Source organism: Sphaeramia orbicularis, chromosome 4 (genome assembly GCF_902148855.1).
Source record: "Sphaeramia orbicularis chromosome 4, fSphaOr1.1, whole genome shotgun sequence".
Taxonomy (NCBI): domain Eukaryota; kingdom Metazoa; phylum Chordata; class Actinopteri; order Kurtiformes; family Apogonidae; genus Sphaeramia; species Sphaeramia orbicularis.
This window is the reverse complement of record NC_043960.1, coordinates 44,541,975-44,564,474: the sequence shown is the minus strand read 5'-3', so window position 1 is coordinate 44,564,474 and position 22,500 is coordinate 44,541,975. Positions and strand designations below refer to the sequence as shown.

At 38.2% G+C, this 22,500-nt stretch overlaps 2 protein-coding genes across 2 annotated transcripts in view; one reads left to right on the top strand and one right to left on the bottom strand.

Moving 5' to 3' along the window:
* firrm (fignl1 interacting regulator of recombination and mitosis) overlaps window positions 1-13,437 on the top strand; it is a 15,504-nt gene extending 2,067 nt beyond the window's left edge. The window contains exons 6-25 of the mRNA XM_030132814.1: window positions 115-255; window positions 423-585; window positions 2,734-2,818; window positions 2,912-3,050; window positions 3,480-3,569; window positions 3,666-3,730; window positions 3,813-3,961; window positions 5,601-5,730; window positions 5,870-6,056; window positions 7,792-7,874; window positions 8,301-8,352; window positions 9,430-9,519; window positions 10,550-10,735; window positions 11,436-11,555; window positions 11,633-11,728; window positions 11,805-11,918; window positions 12,088-12,192; window positions 12,281-12,361; window positions 12,442-12,588; window positions 13,137-13,437. Coding sequence (XP_029988674.1) covers window positions 115-255; window positions 423-585; window positions 2,734-2,818; window positions 2,912-3,050; window positions 3,480-3,569; window positions 3,666-3,730; window positions 3,813-3,961; window positions 5,601-5,730; window positions 5,870-6,056; window positions 7,792-7,874; window positions 8,301-8,352; window positions 9,430-9,519; window positions 10,550-10,735; window positions 11,436-11,555; window positions 11,633-11,728; window positions 11,805-11,918; window positions 12,088-12,192; window positions 12,281-12,361; window positions 12,442-12,588; window positions 13,137-13,352 — 2,439 coding nt within the window. The 3' untranslated portion in view covers window positions 13,353-13,437. The remainder of the gene's footprint in view (window positions 1-114; window positions 256-422; window positions 586-2,733; window positions 2,819-2,911; window positions 3,051-3,479; window positions 3,570-3,665; window positions 3,731-3,812; window positions 3,962-5,600; window positions 5,731-5,869; window positions 6,057-7,791; window positions 7,875-8,300; window positions 8,353-9,429; window positions 9,520-10,549; window positions 10,736-11,435; window positions 11,556-11,632; window positions 11,729-11,804; window positions 11,919-12,087; window positions 12,193-12,280; window positions 12,362-12,441; window positions 12,589-13,136) is intronic.
* Window positions 13,438-13,572: 135 nt separating this feature from the next.
* On the bottom strand, window positions 13,573-22,269 carry scyl3 (SCY1-like, kinase-like 3). Its single transcript, XM_030132822.1, has 14 exons — window positions 21,973-22,269; window positions 21,669-21,855; window positions 20,193-20,378; window positions 19,950-20,063; window positions 19,734-19,790; window positions 19,526-19,628; window positions 19,332-19,443; window positions 19,164-19,241; window positions 17,995-18,134; window positions 17,157-17,347; window positions 16,804-16,975; window positions 15,935-16,105; window positions 15,028-15,836; window positions 13,573-14,191 (listed from the first exon to the last, which is right to left on the bottom strand). The coding sequence occupies exons 2-14, from the start codon at window positions 21,831-21,833 to the stop codon at window positions 14,129-14,131; spliced, it is 2,361 nt and encodes a 786-aa protein (XP_029988682.1). The 5' UTR covers window positions 21,834-21,855; window positions 21,973-22,269; the 3' UTR covers window positions 13,573-14,128.
* Between the last annotated feature and the right edge of the window lie 231 nt (window positions 22,270-22,500).

Below are 22,500 nucleotides of genomic sequence, written 5' to 3'. Positions count from 1 at the left end.
TCTACAGTATCCAGAGATAATTCTTTTAAAATACATTATCTTTATTTTACTTATTTATACATTGTAATTACATTGTTCAACTTCCTGTAAACACCAACTTACTGTCTATTTCAGGCACTGATGCAGATAATTGATTCACTCTCCGCTTGTGTGCGTCATGTTGGTTCGTTTGAGGAGGCTCTGTATCTGGACGCTATCCGCTCGTTACCAGCCTACATCCTGAGAGTCTTGAGGGATACGTTTCAACATTGTAAAGTCAGTCTTAAATCTCATCTTTGTATTTTTACTTTTGCTCTTTAACATTATATCAGCAAATGTATGATCTGAATCAAACAAGTCTAAGAGAACCTCATTAACTGGAAATACTACTTTTTACTGGAAAAAAAATGGCATTTTATCCATGATCTCTATGTTTTCTTCAGGATAGTGAAGTGGTTTACTGTGGCCGTCTGTCTCTAGTGGCTGACCTACTGCAGGCTCTTTTCAAGGGGGCTTACTCCCTTCAGAAAAGCCTGCTGGAGCTGCTAGACAGGATTTCCCTGGATAGTAGTGCCTCAGAAGAGGAAGTCTCTGACATTGTAACAGGTGTGTGGATATGTTAGGGATGTGCATCTCAGATGTGCTACTCATCTGATATTCATTTATTCATCTTCTGAACCGTTTTATCCTCGAGACGGTTGCGGAGGTGCTGGAGCCTATCCCAGCTACAGGGTTCCCACGAGGTCTTAAAAGTCTTGAAATTACAACTCTGAATTTAATACCTTAAAAAAGTCTTTAAAAGGTATTAAATTTGATATGGTAGGTCTTAAGTTATGTTGCCATAAGCGTGTTGGCTGTATTGTGTTTAAATATGTATAGGAAATGTCCAAGCTGCAAAGACAATAACGCTAGTCGACTCAGTTCCACTCGTTCCAACCAGACAATTTATATTGAAATTAGGAACCAATTATGGATAACTTTTCAGAAATGATCACAGAACATTCATCCCAACACACGTGCAGCCATTAGTCGTGCGCATCACCTGAGAAAGCTGACTTTGGGAACTTTAAGGGACAGTTCACTAGCAAAAAGTAACCATGGGGAAGTACAAATTTAATAACGTCGGGTTGGAGAAAAGATCATTGTCGACCTGGCTGATACGAGTGGAGGGGAATGTGTTTGAAGCTCGTTCACCTTCTGCAATATGGCCATGAAGTGGGCTGTGAAATGGGCATTAAATTCTGTTTATAAGTAGTCTAAAAAAGGTAAAGAAGAAACCTGTAGGAACCCTGCTATGGGTATTGGTGGATGTACACCCTGGATGTGTCGCCAGTTCATTGCAGGGCTGACATATAGAGACGGACAACCAATCACTCTCACATTCACACCTATGGGCAGTTTAGATTACCAATTAACCCCACACAGAAAGGTCCCCCCACAATCTGATATAAAGATTAAAATACATATAAAGCAACTATCAGTATTATTTGTATACATACAATTCATCATGTTTTTATTCAAGACAAAGCAATTCAATCTGATGCAAAGAAAATGTTGCTGTGGAGTTAATAAGAAAGCAAAAAATACACCTACTAAAAAAAGCTTTATTTTACCTCACCTCTAGTTTTGCAGCTCAGTATCTCATTCATGGTGTGTCTTTTTCCAAAAAACACTTGGCCACAAAAATAAAATAAAAGCAACAATTTCTTCTTTCCAGTTCTGTCTTCAGACTCTTGTTTGTAACATGATTCAGCTTTGGTAGCAATCAAAACATTTGCTTAGTTGCACAGGACTTCAGTGACAGCAGAGATGACAAACACTTTGGAGATGAGGGATTAATCTGCTACTAAATACTTAATCACTAGACACCAATAATAATCTCAATCTCTAAATAATGAACACATACTGTAGGTTTTCTACCAATAATTAGATACAAATAAATGTTTTTTTCCCAATGCTGCGATGTTATGAACAATTAATCTCAACTTCATATCTCTATGTATCTGGTGCACACTTTTTTGTTGGGGATACTCACACCTCGAGCTTTATTGCATCAATTCAAATGTGTAAATCTTACCATTCCACCAATATAACACTGCCCTGCCAAAAAAAAGTCGCACATGCAATATTTGACTGCACCACCTTTGGTTTTGATTACAGGAGACATTCACTGTCACATCTTTTTTTGCCACATAATGCTTCTGTAGTGTCACAATAAGGTTCATAATATTTTTCCATCCCTAGTTGCATTTTGATTATTGATGATGGAGAATCAGACCACTGCATCATCTCTTCATCACATTCCAAATTAGAGTCTGGACTTTATGGAGGCTAATCCATGTGTGAAAATGATGTCTCATTCTTCCTGAACCATTCTGTCACAAGTCTGATGATCCTGATCTGTCCTGGCATTGTCCAATCTGTTTGACATTAAAGACATGAGGGGCTACTTACTGCATCAGTTAGAGTTAAATGACTTGTTACAGCTGAAACATTATTAATCATTGCAGTACTTACCCATGGAAGATCTGAAGTATTTGCTTAGTTAAATCTGGTGAATGTCTCCTGTAATCAAAACCAAAGGTGGTGCAGTGAAATATTGCATGTACGACTTTTTCTTGGCCAGGCAATGTATGTAAATGCATCCCTCTGTTTTCTACATGTAGTGTCTTTCTTTCTAAGCTTCTGCCATTATTGTAATACATGCATTTTAATGCTTATTTAATTCCCATGTATTTTTTTTATCTTCCCTAGTTATTCACAGCCTGCTGGATATCTGCTCCATTATATCCAACCTGGACATCGCACTGCATGCAAACACTTGGAAATTCCTCATCAAGTTAGTACGGAAAATGTGTTTTTGGTTCTGGTCATATTTGATACAGTTTTTGCTTTGGGATATGGTACATTTATCAGTATTTTTTCTGTTTAGACATAGTCTGAAGTATCAGTCACTGGTGGAAGAACATCTGCATCATGGAGACATCAGCAACAGCTTGTGTGAAAACCTCTTGACTTCTTTCAACAACTGTCTGGAGCTTGCTGAACAGATAAAAATTTCTGGATTGCAGGTAAGATACATCTGACTGTTTGGCATTCTTAAAAAACTTCTAAACAAGAACAATTTATTTATTTGATTGTTGGACAAACATGGTTTCTTACTTATGTAAGTGCAGTTGCTGACATGTTTGTGTGGAAATGAAAGCGTAAACCTTTTGCACCCATTGTTGTCATATGACACTTAGCTGCAGGTCAACAATGTGCTGAAATCGGCACAATATAATATGTGTGTGTCTTTACTAACCTAATGTAAGTCCAAACATTTGCAAATATTTCTTGGACTGTGATTATGCACAGTGAGAATGATTGATTTTTCTTTTCCCCACGCTTTGCCCCTTTGTCCTGAGAAAGTGGCACCTGTGTTTTTCAGTTTGAGGTCAAAATAGGTTTTTCTCATTTCCCTTTTGTGCTCATTCTCTTTTGTCTCTCTATTTTTGCAGGAGGCAACACAAAGTGCAGAGCACAAGCTGTTCCAGAAAAGTGCAAAGATGTGCAGATTTTTTGCAAACACTCTGGTTCATTACATAAAGGTAATAAAATGAAGAGGTTCATCACTCTGAAAAGGCTTTGTACCATCTCTGTGCCTGTTGACAATTACTTTCCCTCATTCTTTATTCCTTTTGCAGGAATTCAAATTTTTTATGACAAAGTATTGCAGCTGCTTTCATCAACTCTACCTCCAGATTGTCAGGTACAAATGGTTTTTAGATCATTTTTTATCCTGGACAAAAGTGTAGAAATATCTGTTCTGATGCAATCGTAATGTCTTTCAGTAAATTTCCTCCAAGCTTGTGTTCCCCAACGCTGCCCACTGCTTTGTCTGAGGAGCTGAATGTGGCGGTTTTGATCCACATGGATGCCCTCTTGCTGCAGCTGTTGCCTTTAAGAGCCTTTGCTGAAACTGTCCTACAACAAGGCCTGCGTGAGTTTGATGTCATCTATAGGCCAACCTATGGCACTTACAAAACATTTGAATGCCATTATTAATGTTAAAAACAACTCTTGTGGAGATAGACATAAATCCCAACCTGTTCCACAGCAACATTTTTATCCTCTTGACATGTAATGGTGGGGAGATGCAGTGATGACCACGCTTTTCTATCTATTTTAAGTTTGTCCTTAGAAGATAACTGAAAAGTATTTAGTGTTTTTTCCAGACTTGCTGAGTTTTTCATTCATTCAGTCATTTATTTATTCACATATCTATTAAAAGAACCAAGTGTAAAACCATTACATTTTGCATTTACATTACATGAAATGGGACACCCTGAGAGGCTTAAGAGCTTTTTGAGAGGGGCCCAGGCAGAAAGAATAAATAACACATTTACCAATAATGCAACACATTTTACAGTAAGACAAACCCAAAAATACTCACCCTTTTCAAGCACCCACACTCTCACATAGTACAGGTTTACATGATAAGCACATTGATCCACAGTCACTCACATACACAAAATAAAATAATAATGATAATTCCCCTAACCTAAATTTATTTATTTGTCTCAAACTTTGAAGTAAAAAAAGAAAAAACAACTAAAAAAAAAAACAATAAAATCAAGAAGTCAGTTACATATGCACCCATCAGTGGTCATTAATCACAGAAAAAGTAACAAAAGACAATAAATTTAACATAAGTGTACATATGAATCGGCTCGTAAACACAGTTTGAGAAGGGACAGAAAGAAACAAGGGCTTATCTCGTCCTGCCCCTTCCTTATTTTCAGTGTCAGATTCATAACCAAATATATTTCCTTCATCGGCTATTTATCACATTAAATTAGAGAACAATGAATAACTAGTTATACCACCTTTATATTGGTAGTATCACCATTGTGCAATCATTCTGCCAGAAATAAATATAAACCAATAGAGACTAAACTATACAGGGTATAATATGTAAGCCCCAAACTACATATAAACCCATCAACAATATCTCCCATTACACATACCAAAATATCAAAGTGGTCTGATAACTCAATGCATTTGTTTGGGTCGATTAATATTTGTTTGTATAGTCTTTTAAATAGCAGTGTATTTTTACATGACTTTGAAGTATCATCAAGTTTATTCCATGACTTGATACCACATACAGAAATGTACTCTTTTTTTCTGAGTTATGTGTTGGGATGATTAATTTTGCTGTTTTGTCTGTTCAAATATGTATGTTCTCAGGTTGTTGGCCGAGCAGAAAATTTTTTAAATTTTTCGAGTGAAGTCTTAAACTACTTGACTTATCTACCGTCAATGCACAAAGTCAGTTAAATTAAACCAGCATCAGTAAGAAGTGGACTGTTTGGCAGGATATTCTGTTCTCTTGTAGCTCTTATTGGAAGTATAATTAGCTGTGTATATATCTTTGTCAATTAGTAATTAAAAAATAATATTAGACTGATGTCTTACACTTGCACAGGCATTTTATAATTTTTCCATTGTGAGCACACTACAGCATTCCCACTTTTTCCACACTGCTTACTCAATTCTAATCTAAGAGTTATTCATCTGATGCCAGGGCTCAGTTTGATGATGCAGTCTTTAAAAAAGCCATGTCTTGTCTTTTGCAGGGCTAAGCCCAGAGAATGACCTTCCTCACTGCCTTTTGCTGGTGAGTGCCTTGGATCAGCTGACCTCCCAACCAGAGGAGGTGCAACTGCTTTGGTACACTGGCAGCCAGTTCTCAGAGGAGACACCCAGGTAATTAAAAGGGTCTCATATGATTATCTCAACCCATGAGTCTGGGTAAACATTTGTTTCCTTTTCTGCTTATATGTTGCCATCCCATTGACTTACAAAAACACCTGATATGCTTCTGAACTCCTTTTCACGCCTCCAGGGTTCCTCTCTACCAGGCTGTAATCACTAGTTTCCAACGTTGCTACGCTGAACGAAGGGTTCCGGTGGTGTTGCCAGGGGTGATGATGAAGGGTCAAGCCCAGGTGCAGGTCACTCTACACCAACATGTTTGTGTGCACCTCTGTGCCAGTGTGGCTGCACTTCCCCCAGTCTACCTCCCAGTGCTGGTGAGTTCTACCATACAGACAAGTTTCATACTCACTCAAGCTTCTTATGAAGTATGGAGTTATGGGTTTGTAAATTCAAGATTAAGTATGGAAACATACAAAATTAAGAATTTCTACAGAAAACAGAGTGATTTTTTTTTTTTTTTTTTTTGGAAGCCTTCGTAGCCAAAATGTTTATCCCTGTGTAAGAGCTGGAGCATATCACCCAAAAGAATGCATACACCTCTATTCAGGGTTCCCGTGGGGTTTTAAAAGCCCTTAAAAGTCCTGAATTTACAAATCTGCATTTAGTACATTAAAGTCTTTCAAAGGTATTAAATTTGATATTGTAGGTCTCAAGTTATGTTACCATAAATGTGTTTAAATGTGTCTGTTAAATGTCCAAACTGCAAAGACAGTAACGTTAGTCGACTCAGTTCCACCTGTTCCAACCCGACAATTTATACTGAAATTAGGAACCAATTATCTTTAACTTTTTAGCCCCTGGTGAGAAATGACTTGGAACGGTGGGAATCAAAGCATTGGAGTAAATAAATACATTTTCCTGAATTCTAGGAGTCATGAATTTTTGCCAGTATAGCCATAAAATAGGCATTAAATTCTATTCAAAGTAGTCTTAAAAAGGTCCTAAAAAGTCTTAAATTTAACTGGTAGAAACCTGTAGGAACCCTGTCTACTCTACGGCTCTACATCTGGAGCCTCATTCAAACTTCTGTGAAAACTGTGGTCTGAAAGGGCCACAATCTGAAATAATAATTTCCCTTTAATCAAGATACTACAAGTATTCCAACATATGTGAACTGGAACCAGCTAAGATGTGTCTGAGTTTTAACAAAGCTTTGACCTTGAATACAGCGGAACTTAATCTATCTCCTGTTTGAACCTGATATGAAATCAGTGCTGGAGGAAATATTAAGATCCTGCATTCAAGTAAATGCACCAATATACCCCTGCATGAAAAATTTTATTTAAGTAAATGTGCATAGGTATTGACATCAAAATGTAGTTAAAAGTATTGAAGTAAAAGCAGTGGTGTGCTGTTGTAGTATTTATGACCTACCTTCAATTTTGATAATGCTTTAATGCAATAGTGTTTATCCATAATATAAATCTACCTGATGAAATCTACCTACACGTAGAAAGAAATTATCTTTAATAACAATTTATTACATGCATTCTTTGCAGTCACAAAGATTTCTCAGTAGTGCTCCACAGTAAACAGTGACAGTTGCATTTAGATCTGTGGGAAATACATCAACAAATAGTGTCAAAAACTGTGATTTACAGTATCATGCATTTGACTGCTGTGATGTTCGTTTACTAGCGCCATGTGTAATAAACGTAGATATTCCATTAGGGTTGCACTGCATAAACCTCTCATGAAGATGGACATACAATAACATTTTCTTGTGATGTTTTTGCTACGTGATGTCATGTAAAGAAACAAACATTATCCAATATCAATACAGAAACTGATGTAAAAACAGTCCTCGTAGGTAGTTTTGAGAAGTAGAATGTAGAGTATTTTGTTTATTTTGGGCATCTCACTACATTCTGGTCATTAGAAGCAGTTTTGGGTCAGGATTTCCACTTATTCATTGCAAATTATTCTTTCACTTTTGTTTTTACTGTATGTGTTTGATTGCTTGATACTGTGTTTTTTCCGGCAAATGGATTCTTTTGTTATCCCCTCCTTTCTCACCTACTTCCCTTTTTGTTAATCTCTGTCTTTCAGGAGCGATGTTTGGTCAGTGCTGTGCTGCAGGCCGATTCTCAAACAGCTCTGTTGGCAACAGATGTTTGGTGCTTTACAGCCCGGTAGGCAGGGGTTTTCACCCTTCATGTTTTACAGAGGGGTTTTCTAAAATGGCATGACTAGTTTGAATTACGGTGTGGTAATTTATGATGCATTCTTATGAAGATATTTTCAAAATGTAAGGACTAGTTACATTTGGTTACACACAGTTTAGGTCAACTGTAATCCTACTGTATACTACAGACTCAACATGATTGATTGATTGATTGATTGATTGATTGATTGATGTATTTATTTTGAATATGAATGTCAAAACTAATAAACAAAACACTTAATCATACATATTCGAAAAGGAGTGAGAAGAAGCATAACTTAGAAACTCCCACCCCTTCTCCTTAAATTATTAATAACAGTAATAATTCTCCTAGTCTAACATGGAATAATAAGAATTTCTACTTCACCTTGGATTTTGTTGCCATTATTTACAGGTATGGAACGGCAGAGCTGTGTCTACGCCATGTCCTCCTTATTGCTCAGCTGGTAGGTAGAGGCTAATGCAGTTAACCATCCAGTCCATCGTAATAATGGTGTTTATGCTTAAAGGAGATACATTGTCATTGTGTCACTTTTGTCTGAGTCAAAATTGAAAGAGTAATAAGACTTTAAAAACATGCAGTATATACTGTACTTAATGCTTGTTTTCACATTCCTGATTGCTCAGGTGCTTTGAATCTAAATGGTATTTTTGCAAAACTTATTTACCACAAAACCATTGAAACATGCATATGTTGCAAAAGCAAGCAGTATTTTTGCATCACAACAGCATATGCCAACCAAGACTAGGATAGTATAAATAAATGAAAAACACTTGAGGATTTGACCTTTTCAGTGTACAGGCCATAGCAGTTTGCAGTAAAGTGATTATACATATTACATACATAAATTACATATATACATATTACATACATGTTATACAAATAACTAAATATGTCAAGCATTAATGTGTATTGCCAACATAATGTGCTATCAGTCAAAATCTCAATTTTCGATCAAAATATTGTAATCCTTTTCACCAAGAATGTGCAGTAGAACAAAACAAAAACATTTCTCCACAGGTTGTTGAAATTGTATCTGTGGTGTGTGTACAGATGCTACTATAGGTGTGTAAAACAGAGAATGTGCCTTCTCTTTCCTGTTATTTTTAGGAAAAGCTGTAATCATGAAAAAATGGTCGCAGCACAGTGTGTGTGTTGTATTGTCTTTATACCTGTGTATCTATACTGTGATTCGACTTTTGACATTTTGTCTCTCGCCATCATAACAGACACTGTAAGGTCACAGAACTCCTCTCATTCCCATGACCTTGTCCTTGGCACCCTCAAAAATAACTCTAAATCCCTTAATCCTCCTCCTGGGGTTATGAGTTAGTATGGGGTCTGCCTTGTTTTCCATGGCACCCCAACAGAGGTGACAATTGGTGTGACCTGGGGAACAGTGACACTTGTTACGTCATGTTGTATTATTAAGCCTGATTCCACACCTTTCTGTACAAACCCCCTGCTTCTGCTCTTCACACTGTTCCTCACCTTCTCACTACAACCCTCTCTCCTCCTTCAGGTAAAGAGTTGCACCACTGAGAGCTACCAGTCATCCTACCTGGGCCTGCTGCTCAGACGCATGGTTTTCCTTATGACACCAAGTCATCAGGTTAGAAACATCAGAAAACAAACTTTTCCATTTTCTGTTGTAACACTTGAACACAGCATGTAAACCAACTGAAAAGAGGAAATCACAGTTCACATTCCTTCACTATTGTTTAACTGAAGTCATTATTTATTTATTTTTATGCACAAAAATGTGGATGTGGTTACTTCGAGACATCATTTTCACCTCATGCTTTACCAACCCTTTGTTTAGTTTTCTCATTCTAAATAAACTGCATTTGAATGTTATGTAAACAAGTAAAACCTGGATGTTTTTTATTAATATGGTAACTTCTACATTTACTAGTCAAACAACATAAAAAATCCCCAAACCCCAAACTGCAAATATAGCATCTAATCCCCCCAGAAACCAAAAGGAAAACACTTTATAGTTATTTCATGACATACTTGAACATAGAAAGGCTGAAAATTGTGAGTGACTTCATCAGTGGAGACCATATATCATCTTTCTGTTGCACAGTTAATTTAATTAAAATTGCAATCACAATGTCAATTATATAACTGCAAAAGGCTGCATGATTTTGTGACACTCAGCAGAGTAGGATCTTATAAAAAATGGAAAATTAATGTTTTTGTAGTTTTATATTCTTGCTTAATTTTGTGTGTTTGAGTTAGAAAAATCCATTCATGATGACGAGTAATCTCTGTTTTTTTTCTTTGCTATCCAAGTAAGTTAACTCACATAATATTTCCCACAAGAACTATAGCATGACCTTTTTGCCAAATCATGCAGCTCTATATTGTGTTGTGATGCAGTGTTTAGAATTCAGTAAAAGAAGTAGTAAACCAGTTAAGAGTTCATCAACTTACATCTGGAAATTCTGTGCCATATTTGTTTTGTGTTTTATGAAAATATTAATTTTGGATGTAGAAAACATTACTTATAGAATCATATGAGGAGAATGGTACTACACACAGTTTTGATTTTGTTAAATCATTTCAGTTACGTCTAACTCTGTAAGTTCCTTCTCATTATAAATCCTTGTTTTTTTTTTTTTTGTTTGTTTTTTCAGATGGAGTTTGTGACACATTTCCCACCATCGGAGGTGGACAACCTAGCAGTGTGGAAACATGTCCTGCTCAGAGCTCTTTCACATGATGCCCGTCACAGAGTGGAAACCAGTGTTTTTGCCCTCTCTCAGAAAGCTGTGACCGACTGGCAGAATGGAGGGTACAAACTGGGACAAGTGGACAAAGTGGTGAGCATTTAGCATGTCTGGTATCAGAAAGGATCAAGTGGTTCCATTTTTACCTCTGCCTTGAAAGTAACAAAAATATTGATGATTGTGATAAGGAGAGAGCAGGGCAGGGCAGACATGAAGGGCAAGGCTGCAGCATGGCCTTTGTCCTTGTGCACTCAGTAAAATGGATAGATGACAAATGATCACAGCAAGTGATGGTCAAGAGTAGGATAAGCCTTTGTTTTCACAACAGAGCACGTTGCACAGATAAGATTGTTGTGTGTGACCTCTCTGGTGTTGTTCGTCACCTGTGACCTTTCATTTCTTATTGAAGTCAGGGCCAAGGTTTACTTGTGTGGTTTTGGGACTGAAGCCATCAGTGTTTGATGAAAAGGTTTTATGCCTTGACAGACTATAAATTGTAACTGAACACTTCTCTAGTGTTAGTATTTCACAATCTGTCACATTTGAGCTTTAGAAAACTAACATATTGAAATGCATTGAAATACAAATAACCCTGTCTTTTCATCCACCTTTTTCATCTTTGTTTAAAAGACGCTCCCATTGGATGTTAACTTGTCTTACTGCCAAACTGCTGACTGTGAGTTAGTCGCCAGAAAGATTAAATCCAGACAAGAAAACAAAGCAAGGAAACAGGGCTGGAAATTTTGAAATGGGAAAATACGCTCATTTGTACGGTCCCTCCTGTCTCTGGCAGAATGCAGTACTGTTATCCCTCCTAGTGGTGGTTCGAGGACAGTCCTCTCCAGAGGACCAGTGTGTCCAGTCTGCAGGGAGGATCGTCTCACAGCTCTGGTGTCGAATGAGTCCAGACCAGGTGAGATCCACACACATACAGTAGTCATGTCATCATATTATTACTGTATATAAACCCCTGTGACCTGTCATCCTCAGGTGAAGACCCACCCTGTGCTCCAGTGTACTCTGCAGCTGCTCCTCTCAATAACTGCAAATGTAGTGAAAAACATTGAACCTCAGGTTATTTGTCAGGTATTCCTTTGCTTTGTCACAGATTTGACCAAAGACACATGTAGAGTTCTCCTACTGACTGTGGAGTGTGTTCCAGGCCCTGCTCTGTGTGGAAGCTGTGGTGTCTCTTAAGAGTGTGGATCAGCTGCTGTTGGCTGCTCTGGACTTCCTGTCCTCCCTGGGGAAGACCTTTGTCCCTCCTGACAGTCAGGTACTACTAATGACAGCTGGGAAAATGGTTTACTGCTCCATTAATTTAAATTTCACAGGTTAGGTTGGATCTTTTGTTTCAGTTGCAAAAGGCATAATGTAAAATGAACTGTTTTCAGATATAGGATCCTGATATAAGTTTGTGGGAGTAATTGTTTTTTGTCCCACAGAGTCAAATTCTGCCAAGGCTCAGTAGTCTGTTTGGGGTACTACTATCCCACTCATCCTGGCTGCTCCATCATCATGCCCTAGAGGCCTTCTCTCAGTTTGCAGAGGCAAGAAATTGATTAAACAACAGTAAAGTTACAGATACAACTCTATGCACCTGTACTGTTATAAACTCAGTGTGATGCTGTGTTTCAGAGCACAAATCATGAGGAAGTCATTTCCCAGAGTTTGTGTGTAGAGGAAACCAAGACCAAGGTGGTGAACTATCTTAGTAAGGTACGACTGCCAGCATGTTGTGATGAGGTCTGACCTCAGGTAAAGCAGTTTGACTTGAACGAGACCATGTTTGGTTGTAGACTGTGAATGCACAGGAAGACGTCACATCTCGACTTGAGAGGCTCAAGATGGAATCGTCAGTGATGGAACAATTCAACGAGAAGATGGAGAAGAGCGAAGAACATAGCTCTGACAATATGGCTACTGAAGCTGTTGATGAAACAGAGGTATGTGGAACCTTTAAAATAAAACTTGATCCACTCGCTACATGAATCTTTACAGCCTTATGTTGAAACCACAGTAGTCAGTACTCCATATTCCATATGCAATCCCAAATAAGGGCTCTTAAAGACAAGACCTTTACTGGTTGGTGCTTTTGTACCATATCACAGCTACAATCATCCCTTTCAAATCATATCTTAAGACATTACTAACCATGAACTGCGAGTGTCCCAACTGTTTCTTGAATTTGGTGGATGAATGTCATGAATGGATGTATATTAACAAATGAAGTAACATCAACCAGACAAAACATAAAATACATTGTTCATACTGCCTACAATTTAATAGTAAATCAAACCTCAATGTCACCTCATTGCTTTATATCCATACTGACCCAACTTCCCGTTACCTGGGGTCATCAACCAAAGCATTCATGCAAAAAAAAAAAAAGAAAAAAAATCTTGCGTTTTAGAATTGGACTAAATCTGTTATTGTGATTGTGTTGATATTTGTTTGTCTAAATAAGAATGTTTTCTGTAATTGTCACTGTTAGCCATGTCCAAAGAGAGCTCGGCAGGAGACGGGTGCAGAAGAAGAGTACAGCCGCTACATCCAGACAGCTGAGAGTGCTCTGAAAGCCCTTCAGGTTCTCCTCGAGGGTAAATCCAGCACAGCTGCTCCGCCTCCTGAGTGGCTGGAATTCAGACTCCAGGAGCTGCAGACCCTCATTACACACATCAGCACAGTAAAACACACAGCATGGCGATAGCAGCCTCAGTCTGTTTCAGACAGAAATGTTTATTCTGTACCTTTTAAATATTGTGTTGATACTGTTTATTAAACTTTAATATAAAGCAGCGTTTATTCGGTTTCTTCTCCAGATGGGAATGAATCAGCAGCTATTTGGTTAAAATTTAATTCAGTTAAACAACTGCAGTTACTATGTATAGTTATGAAACGTGACAAGGCTCACTCAGGAAGCAGAGCACTTTCTTTTTTGATTCCATAAAATCTTTATTTCACCAGCAACCAAAAAGCTACTAATAAATTATGTAATTTCTGTTTCACATTCTTTCAAAGTGCAAGCCATCGGTAAATCAAACCCGATACATTAGGAACAGTGGTGCTTTGCCAAAAATGTATCTTGATCTTCATGCCAGTTATGAATATGGCACATAAACATTTAAAGAAGTAGATTAAAATGAGCTGAAATTCACCTATGATTAAGATCATCATTAATCGTGAGGTGACTACTGTAGTTATCTGTTGGCAAACAATGAAGAATGGCTTTGTTTGTCCTGGTCCAGCATCATCTAGTGAGTTTCACATCCTTCCATTTCAAGTTATACGTCAATGCATACACACTGATAATAGTAAATGTCTGGAAACCCAACAGAAGATAATGGAAAAGTCTCAGTCACAGTGTCCCTCATTGTTAGTCTTACTGCATCTGTTTGTTGATGCTTCCAGAGGGAGTGTGTGTTAAGGGTTGGAGTTTTCCAGTGGTCAAGTTTTCAGCTTGCTACTGCAGATGATCAGGTGTCATCACCAGGCGTTTTCATCCTCCCAGTTCAGCTCATCTCCATCTCCCCAGCCATCGGTTTCACTCTGGAGAAAAAGGAAAAGTTGAGCAATTTTAAGCAAAATTGTGATAAAGAAGGCATAAGGAGTGGATGTGATAAAAATGGAGATGTTGGAAATGCATGTGAATTAAAACGTGAAATTTGGAAGAATTATTTAGACAAGTGAATATCAACAAAAAATTAAGTAGAGCGTACTAATAGCCCCACCTAGTCACACAACACTTTGCCCCTCCTGCTCACTGATACCCTGCCTACCCAGGGCTTTATTTTGAGTATTAACTTTCAAATGTATTTTTAATTTGTAAAAAATCCAAAAACTGAAATTCAGCCATCAAACTGTGCACTGCACCTCTCCTAGTGGTAAAGAACGTGTGTCAAATTTGAAAAACATTGAGTGAATAGTGTCCAAGAAATGGGTTGGACAAAAATCTCAGACAAACGGATGGACGACCGGAAGGACAGACAGCATTCCTGGGCAGACGGAGGTCGTTGGGTAAAATAATAATAATAAAAATGGATGTGAAATTAAAATTGTCTTCTAGAAATGAAAGATGGTCTCACTTGATACTGACAGAACACATAAACTCCACAGAAAATCTCTAATGTGACGACATTTTATTTTATTAACCAGGAAAAAAGTGTTGAGTTGATTCAAGCGTCATTCATTCTTGCAGTGAGGCTTTAAGGCTAACTGTACAGTCTGTGCTATTTTCAAACTAAAATGAGTGTTAAGTAAATAATGCTGTCTTTGTCTAGTTGAAGTGGTCTTTTTACTCATTTAAAGTTAAGTTTGATTCACTTTGTCCTCCCCATAGGGACATTCAGTCTCTATATTTGACCCACCCTAGACCATCCACTCACCTCATTCACGTTGGCAGCTGCAAACTTGGCAGTCAGTGTTCTAGTATCTACTGATAAGTCCACGTGCAGTGATTGAGGGTCTTCTGAGGAACCTGTGGACAGTCCGGCGGCGCTCACACTGCTCTCCTCCACTGGCAGAAAAGCTGGAGAGGACAGTTTGATGTCCGGCACCATATCTGCAAACAAATCGAGCTCTGGGTCTAGTTCCACCTTTTTCTTCACCTTAATTGTGAATTCCTCCCCCAAACCCGCTGTCCCTCCACTCCTATGTGGGGCTGAGGGTTTGGGTTTGGGTTTAGGTTGTGACAGGTTGGAGGTTTTGTCAGAGTCTGTTTCCTCCTGAGCCCAGCTTGTGTCCCATGACGACAGGATCTTGCTTTGTGTGGATTGTGGTGATGTTGAGCCCAGTTTGAGAGGTTTGGAGGCTCCTAATCTCAGTGTTTGAGGAACATGCGTTACAGGTGTGGTGGCGCCTCCTCTGGGTGCTGTCAGTATTACTGGGTCTGATACAGGAGCAGTCGGGGACAAGTCTGAGGTGGGCTCTGTGTCCTCAAAGTCATCCCATGGCTCCTCCTCCATGTTCTGGTGTGACAGAGGCAGTCTGGCTGGAGTGATGCCCTCCGAGGCCTGAATGTGGATCTGGACTGGCTGCCCGTCTCTGTTCTCACACTCCTCAGGGTCGCTCCAGTCAGGCCAGTCCTCCACAGGTCGGTCCGCTCTGTTGGTTTGCTCTGGGCTGTAAGATAGCGACTCCACCTTACTGTTCTGATGAAAGCCATTCAACGGTAGAGACATCTGTCTACTGATATCTGAAACAGGACAGATAAAAACAGATTTAAGTCCCAGCCATGATTAAAGAAAAAATGACTTGTGAATTCAAACTGACCATATGAACAAAGTTTCATACCAGATTTTGATTCCACAGAGTAATTCCTTGAAGTCTCTTTATTACTTGCTAAACTATCCATGTTTCCCAGACCCAAATCTTCATTTCCTGAAGGTCTAGGGAAGAGATTCAAGACTTTTGAGGGCTGAGCTATCTGAGGGTGGAAGCCTCCGACTATGTGAACAGGAGAATCTAAAAAAAAAGAAAAAAAGAGAGTAACATAAGTTGGACGGAAACATTCAGCAGTGTGGTTATGTTAGTATCACACTGATCATTCTGATATAGTTCTGAACTTCTACACTTCCACAAATCAACTCAAAAGCTGTACTTGTTGTAAAGTGATACTATTTCACCTGAAATTCTAGTTCCTAAACAAACTTGAAAAAACTTCTGTCTTGACCCTTGAATTCATTACTGCCAAGATAATTTGACAGATCAAACTGAGCTGTGGTTAGGTTCATTAAAGCGTGAAAACACCTCTGACTTAAGTTATGCAAAAAAAAAAAAAAAAAGAGAAGAAAATGTTGTCAAATTATTTCTTGAACCTAGATGACACTGCTCTCAAATTAATATTACACACAGATATGATCTAAATTCCTTATACTACTGGCTTGTCTAGGTATCCCTTCATGCCTTTGGTTTTCTTCTCGCACTTTATCATCACTTCAAATACGAAATAACAGGTAACCAAACATCTGTTTCTACTTCTATGCAGTACAACAAGCCACGTCAGGAGATTAACAGGCTAATTCCTTCAGTCTTAAAAAATTTTCTAGTGTTAGTCCTTTAGATGACAGTGTAGACGATTGTAGGTCAGAGGACTAACAAACAATGAGAAAATGTAGTTAACCGAGTTATGGCCTTCATAATGTAATATAACACTTCCTTACTTTCCGGTGTGACCTCTGTAGACTTGGTGAAGTTGGGTGTGGTGCGTTTAAAGACCTTGGTTCTCTCTCCTCCAACAACCACTTGAGCTCCGAGCAAGGGCACCAACACTGCCAGACTCTGCAGTGTCATGGCAACCAGCGAATCATTGGTGTCTCTCATTCCCAGCAAAACCTGCAGTTCATTAAACACAGGCAGCAAATAACAAAATGTTACATAACCGAGAGGCAGAGTCCTCTTACAGACTTTATGTCTTAATTATTAGATGACACTGAGTTTTTTTAATGTTCTGCTTTGCTCAGCTTTCACTAATAATATCAAGATCACAAATACTGGTACTCAGTGAGCCCTGTACCTGAGGTAGTATCTGGTTTTTGAGTTCATCATGGGAGAAGAATTCAGCATAGATATGAATGTGAGCCAGCAACACAATCCTGATGTGTTCCTCATTGACCTTAAAGAGCTTGAGAAGCTGAGGGATCACATGTTTACGATAAAGGGACACAGACAGGAGGCATTCCTCACTGCTACTGCCACCACTGCAATCTGTACACAAAGATTGAATGAAGAGAAGCATGAGCTACAGACACTAATAACAGGAACTGCTTAAACAGGGTGCTTGCTCTTAATCCCAAAAGACAAAAACTCCAGACTGCTATTTTTCCCCCTAAGACCTTGACTTTATGTACTTTTATACTTGCGTGCCTACTTTTTTGGTTGAGATTGTACCTGTTGTATGCATTAGTAAAGTTCATTTTTAATAAATGTATGAAAGAACGAATGCATAATTTGCAGCAAATTATGTTTTACTGAGAAAAATATGTTCAAAACATGAAAATCACCAAGTGCATGGATATCACATACTCAAGTATCACTAGAATCATTCCAGTACCAACCAGTTTGTGAAATCATATCCAGTTTTTTTAATATATTTCCTGTTATGTATTATCATCTTACAAGATTATGTGCCTTTAAACATACTTGAAAATTTGACTGAGAGAAACTTTTTTCAATACTTTATTGAGAGTTTCACTCAAAATTCCAGACTTTTCAAGTTCTGGGAAACGTTTCAAAATTCCATACTTTTTAAGACTTTCAAGACCTGCACAAGCACCCTGTTAAACACAGACAGTATAGATTCAGAAGCCACTGTAAACTTAATACTACTGACAGTCACATACAATGTCTGTTACCTGTCTTTGGCCTTAGAAGATGAGGCAGGAAGCTTTTGACAGCCATGTGTTCTGCAAAAACGAGGGAGTTAAGCAGTTTGGGAGCAAGACGTGCGGCTATCAGTTCTTCAGGAAGGCTCTGGACCCGGTCTAGTAGGAATCTACAAATGCAATCACAAAATACAGTTAACAGGACACTTTGGAAAATTATTAAAGGGGTCATATTTTGCTAAACCCATTTTTTTTATTAGTCTTTGGTTCATTTATTTGTGTAGTAGGACCCTAATAGTTCAAAAAGTTTGAATTTGAACCCTCCAGGTGCTGCAAAGCTATTATTATATTCATTTTGGCAAAAATCGAGTGGATTTCTACAACCCGTTTTAATTCCTGCTTAATTTGTTATGTCACGACATTTGCAAATATAACGTCAAGACTTCTGACAAACATTCCTCCAAGATAATTGTTTGTCAGCAGCCGCTGTTGTAGTAGAAACTGAAAATATGTCCAAACTTTGAACCGATTACCTAAAATGTTCAGTTGTTGGTTGAATGGGACAGAGCAACACAACCAACAACCTGGAGGGGGTGGGATGTGAAGTGGCTCATTTGCATTTAAAGTGCCAGTGCTCAAAATGACCTTTCTGGTGTCATTACTCAGAAATAGGGTTGAAGATGGACCTGTGGAGATGAATTAATGAAGAATTCAGACCCAAGCATAGCATTTACAGTTTATGTAGACCACTGGGAAATGTTTAAAATGCATAATTCCATTTTAAATGATATTTTGCTTTTAAAAAGCAAAATATCACTCCTTTTAGTTAGGTTTTATTTTATTATTTATATGACTAAGACAATATATTAAAAAAGTGAGTGATGAGCACCTTTTATTGCATTGCACACATTGCATATGTCACTTTAACTCAATAACTCATCTGTTAACAATAACTCATCAGTTAAATTCACTGCTTCACCTTTATTGTCTATTTATCTCAACCGCCTGCTGTTTACATTATATTCTATTTTATTTTTTGTATTTTTTTTTTTTTTTACTATGTTCCTTTTGTACCGTGGGGCCTTAGAGTTTTGTAAGTTCAGTTTCTGTATGCGATGTACGTATGGAAAAACTGACGAAAGAACATTTAGTAGAGCACAACAAAGACAGTGAACAAGAAAAAAACAAATGTTTCTCACTTAAAGAATTCATTCTTTTCTTCTTCAGTCTTTAGGGTCAGACTCTTGAGAAAGTTCATCACCTCTAGAAAGTCATTCCTATTCATAGAACACACAGATATTAGAAATCAAATCCTTTTTTCAGTGCACACAAGAAATAACAGCCAAAGTAAATGCAATCACACCAACCTGAAAAAGTCATGAGTCAGCAGAGAGGTGAGAGCGGGTCGAGATAAAGGGTCAGGATTCAACAGGCTGGTCTGCAAGGTTTTCTTCAGACTGTCAGTCAGCTCCAGTGACACTAAGAAGAACAGAACAAAGAGATCAATAAGTGCACAAGAAGGTTACAGATGCTTGCTCTGAGCATTTGAGTATGCACTTACCATAGCCATTTAGCAGAGGGATGAGAGTCTCCACCATCATCCCAAATGAATAACAGTCCCTAGAGTGAGCATGTTTTTCTGGAAGCATTTTAAAGTCTTCAACCTGTTAACACATACGATGACAAATTGTTACCAAAAAGGAGCTAACAATTCAAAGAATCCATAGTGACCATAACATGCTCCATATTGCATCCTTCAGTCTCCTTACCTGCTCTTCTGGAGGAACACAGCTAGCCTCTCTTACATTCTTAATGCTTGTGAGAAACTGATGAGTTGAAGAAAATGCAAAATTATTACAACAAATACTGACCAGAGAGAGCAAACGTTCTATTAACTGACACAGGCTTCTCTATTCTCCAAAGAAATCCATCAGAAATGACACACTTGGCATGTACCGTGGGAATAAAGTATTATTTCCTCTTACATCAGGTGTTGCTTCAGAAAACTTGCATACTGTTTCCATTCCTCCAAGCTTCCAGTGACCGTCTTCACTGACAAATACAGAGGACATGCAGACATTGTTGTGGCTCGATTTGCCCTGTTATTGAAGTAAGACACAAAGTATGGTAGCAATTGTTTATAAGTATGACTGGCAGAAATTCCAAGGAACTAAACATGACAATACTGCGGGAACCACATGCATTCCTCTGTGTAGTTTTTTGCTCACCCTCTCATGCAGAAACACAAGTGCCTGCAGGAGATCATAGATTCCTGCACAGATTTCTTCTGGAGAGAGGCTGTCCAGCAGCAACTCCAGAGGCTGTACACGCTCAGTAACCAGATGAATGCCTCCATCCTGCACAGAGCAGGACAAAAATCGCAGCAGACACGGGTGCCTCAAGGTCTTCAGATGCTGTAGGAAATTAAAGAATTATGTTGCTGTGCCTGCATACAGTCCAGATTTACAAACTTCCTAAAAGGCACCACTATGCAGCTGAAGGATGACACATTTAAGATAATGATAGTACAGTCAGGGTGCCAAATATACTAGTACTATAGGAGTCTATACAACATGTACAATAGTTCTGAATTCATTACCACAATATATGGGCCTGGTCAAGTGAGTAACGGAGTGAGAAAGCACTGTGAAGAAATACTCATCATTCCATATCCTTTTTGAAAAATGTATTTAGCACCAACCATAATAGCTCAAATTGTAGGTCTAAGCAAGTCCTTTAACATGCCATTTAGGAATAATAACCAAATATTTAATAAAAATATGAATTTATCATCAACAAAGTAATGCAGTGAGGAAAAATATACAACAGTTATTCAAGGTTTGGAAAAAATACCAAAAAGTGCTGTTCTTCAAGGAACGTGTAAATATTAAGCATACCACACTTTTCTAAAATATGAGGGTGCATTATAGCCAAAAATCAAACGGCTATCATTTGTATTTTGGCTTTAAAAGACATTAATTCATGGTAACAGAATGAGGTCTTTGTTCAGTGTTCACCATAATAATAATCAAAGATTTTATTAAGATACTGATAAAATTATCAGTCTTTCGCGACATATGTTTCATTACTACATTTAATACACATCTTTCTGCTGATCTTATTTTATAATAACATTCAAAATCATTATAGTATTTGATTATTATGAAATATAAGATTAGACACAGGCATATATTTTGAACATATTTATTTACATTCTGAATATATGCTGTATACACTCATCTACAACCCTTACTGTTCTTAATTTACAGTATATTCTCATATATTTTCTTATATATCCAGTTGTAATTCAGGTACAAATTAAATGAATACAGTTTTATAAACCAGATATACGTCTTTCATGCTGAGTAATTAAAAATATTGTTTTAGAGAAAAAAATAAACTGACCCTTATGTTCACTTTCGCTTGGCCAGGCCCATATATGAGCATATATGTACAGAGGCAGGTCTAACAGTGCAGTCTTTCCTTGGACCATAATATTTCTCATCTTGTGGTTCATAGAATGTGTATGCATAATGTATCAAAAGTTGTGGTTTAAGGCTAGATTTTAAATAATCTTTTCTGACTGTTAAGAAAAGACAAGGTTTTTTGATCGCTAGGCTGTATTTGCGTCTGTCAACAATGAAAGGATACATTTTCTTTGAAGTCGTTATATGACACTTGAGACGAGATTCCGCCTCCCATACCTTGGCAGCTTTGTTGACTTTGTCCTCATTGCCACGCTTGTGGACAAACACAGAGGCGGGTTTTCTGTCCTGAAGCACCGCGGAGTACATGGTGAGTCCGGAGGGAAGAGTGAGGAGCGGCTCCTCCAGAACACAGCTCCGCACCGCACTGCTCTCCGCACCCATGGTCGTACTTCTTCCCCCGGACCTGGGAGGACAGCCAGAGGGATAGACGGACGTAAATCATATCGTGACAATATGTAGCTGTCAGTCGTTAAAGATGTAAATGCAGGTGTACATTACACAGTGAAGTGGGTCAACTCACCTGTGTCACTGTACTGGACGGACCGCGGCTATACAAGTTAGCTTGTGTTGTTAGTAGCTGGCTAACCTCGACACTACGTTAGCCAGCTTGTCATTGCTATGCCTGTCCACAGCCCCCCCTCTTCCACATCAGCATGTTAACCGTGGTGTGGCATAAAATATCACAGATATTTCCCGGAACTATCAAACGGTTAGTTGTGACAGTCAAATCTAAATTTCAGTCCACTGTTTGTCAAATCAGCAACGCTAACGTGGAGCAAAAGCTTCGCTGTAAACACGGACCTTTCCGGTTCAGACGAAACCATAAAGTGGTGGGGCAGTGTCGTAAAAAGGATGAAAAAAAAAAAAAAAACAGTCATTGACGCTGCTTCGTGAAGTATTTATAAAGAATTGCTTCGATTAAATGTTATTTTACTTTAATTTTACCGTACTTTGTAACGTTATTGCACGTAAATACGCATTTTTCATTAATACAAAACCGGGTATTACCCCTGCCTGTGACGGTAATGGTTGAAACTGGAGTGGTGTG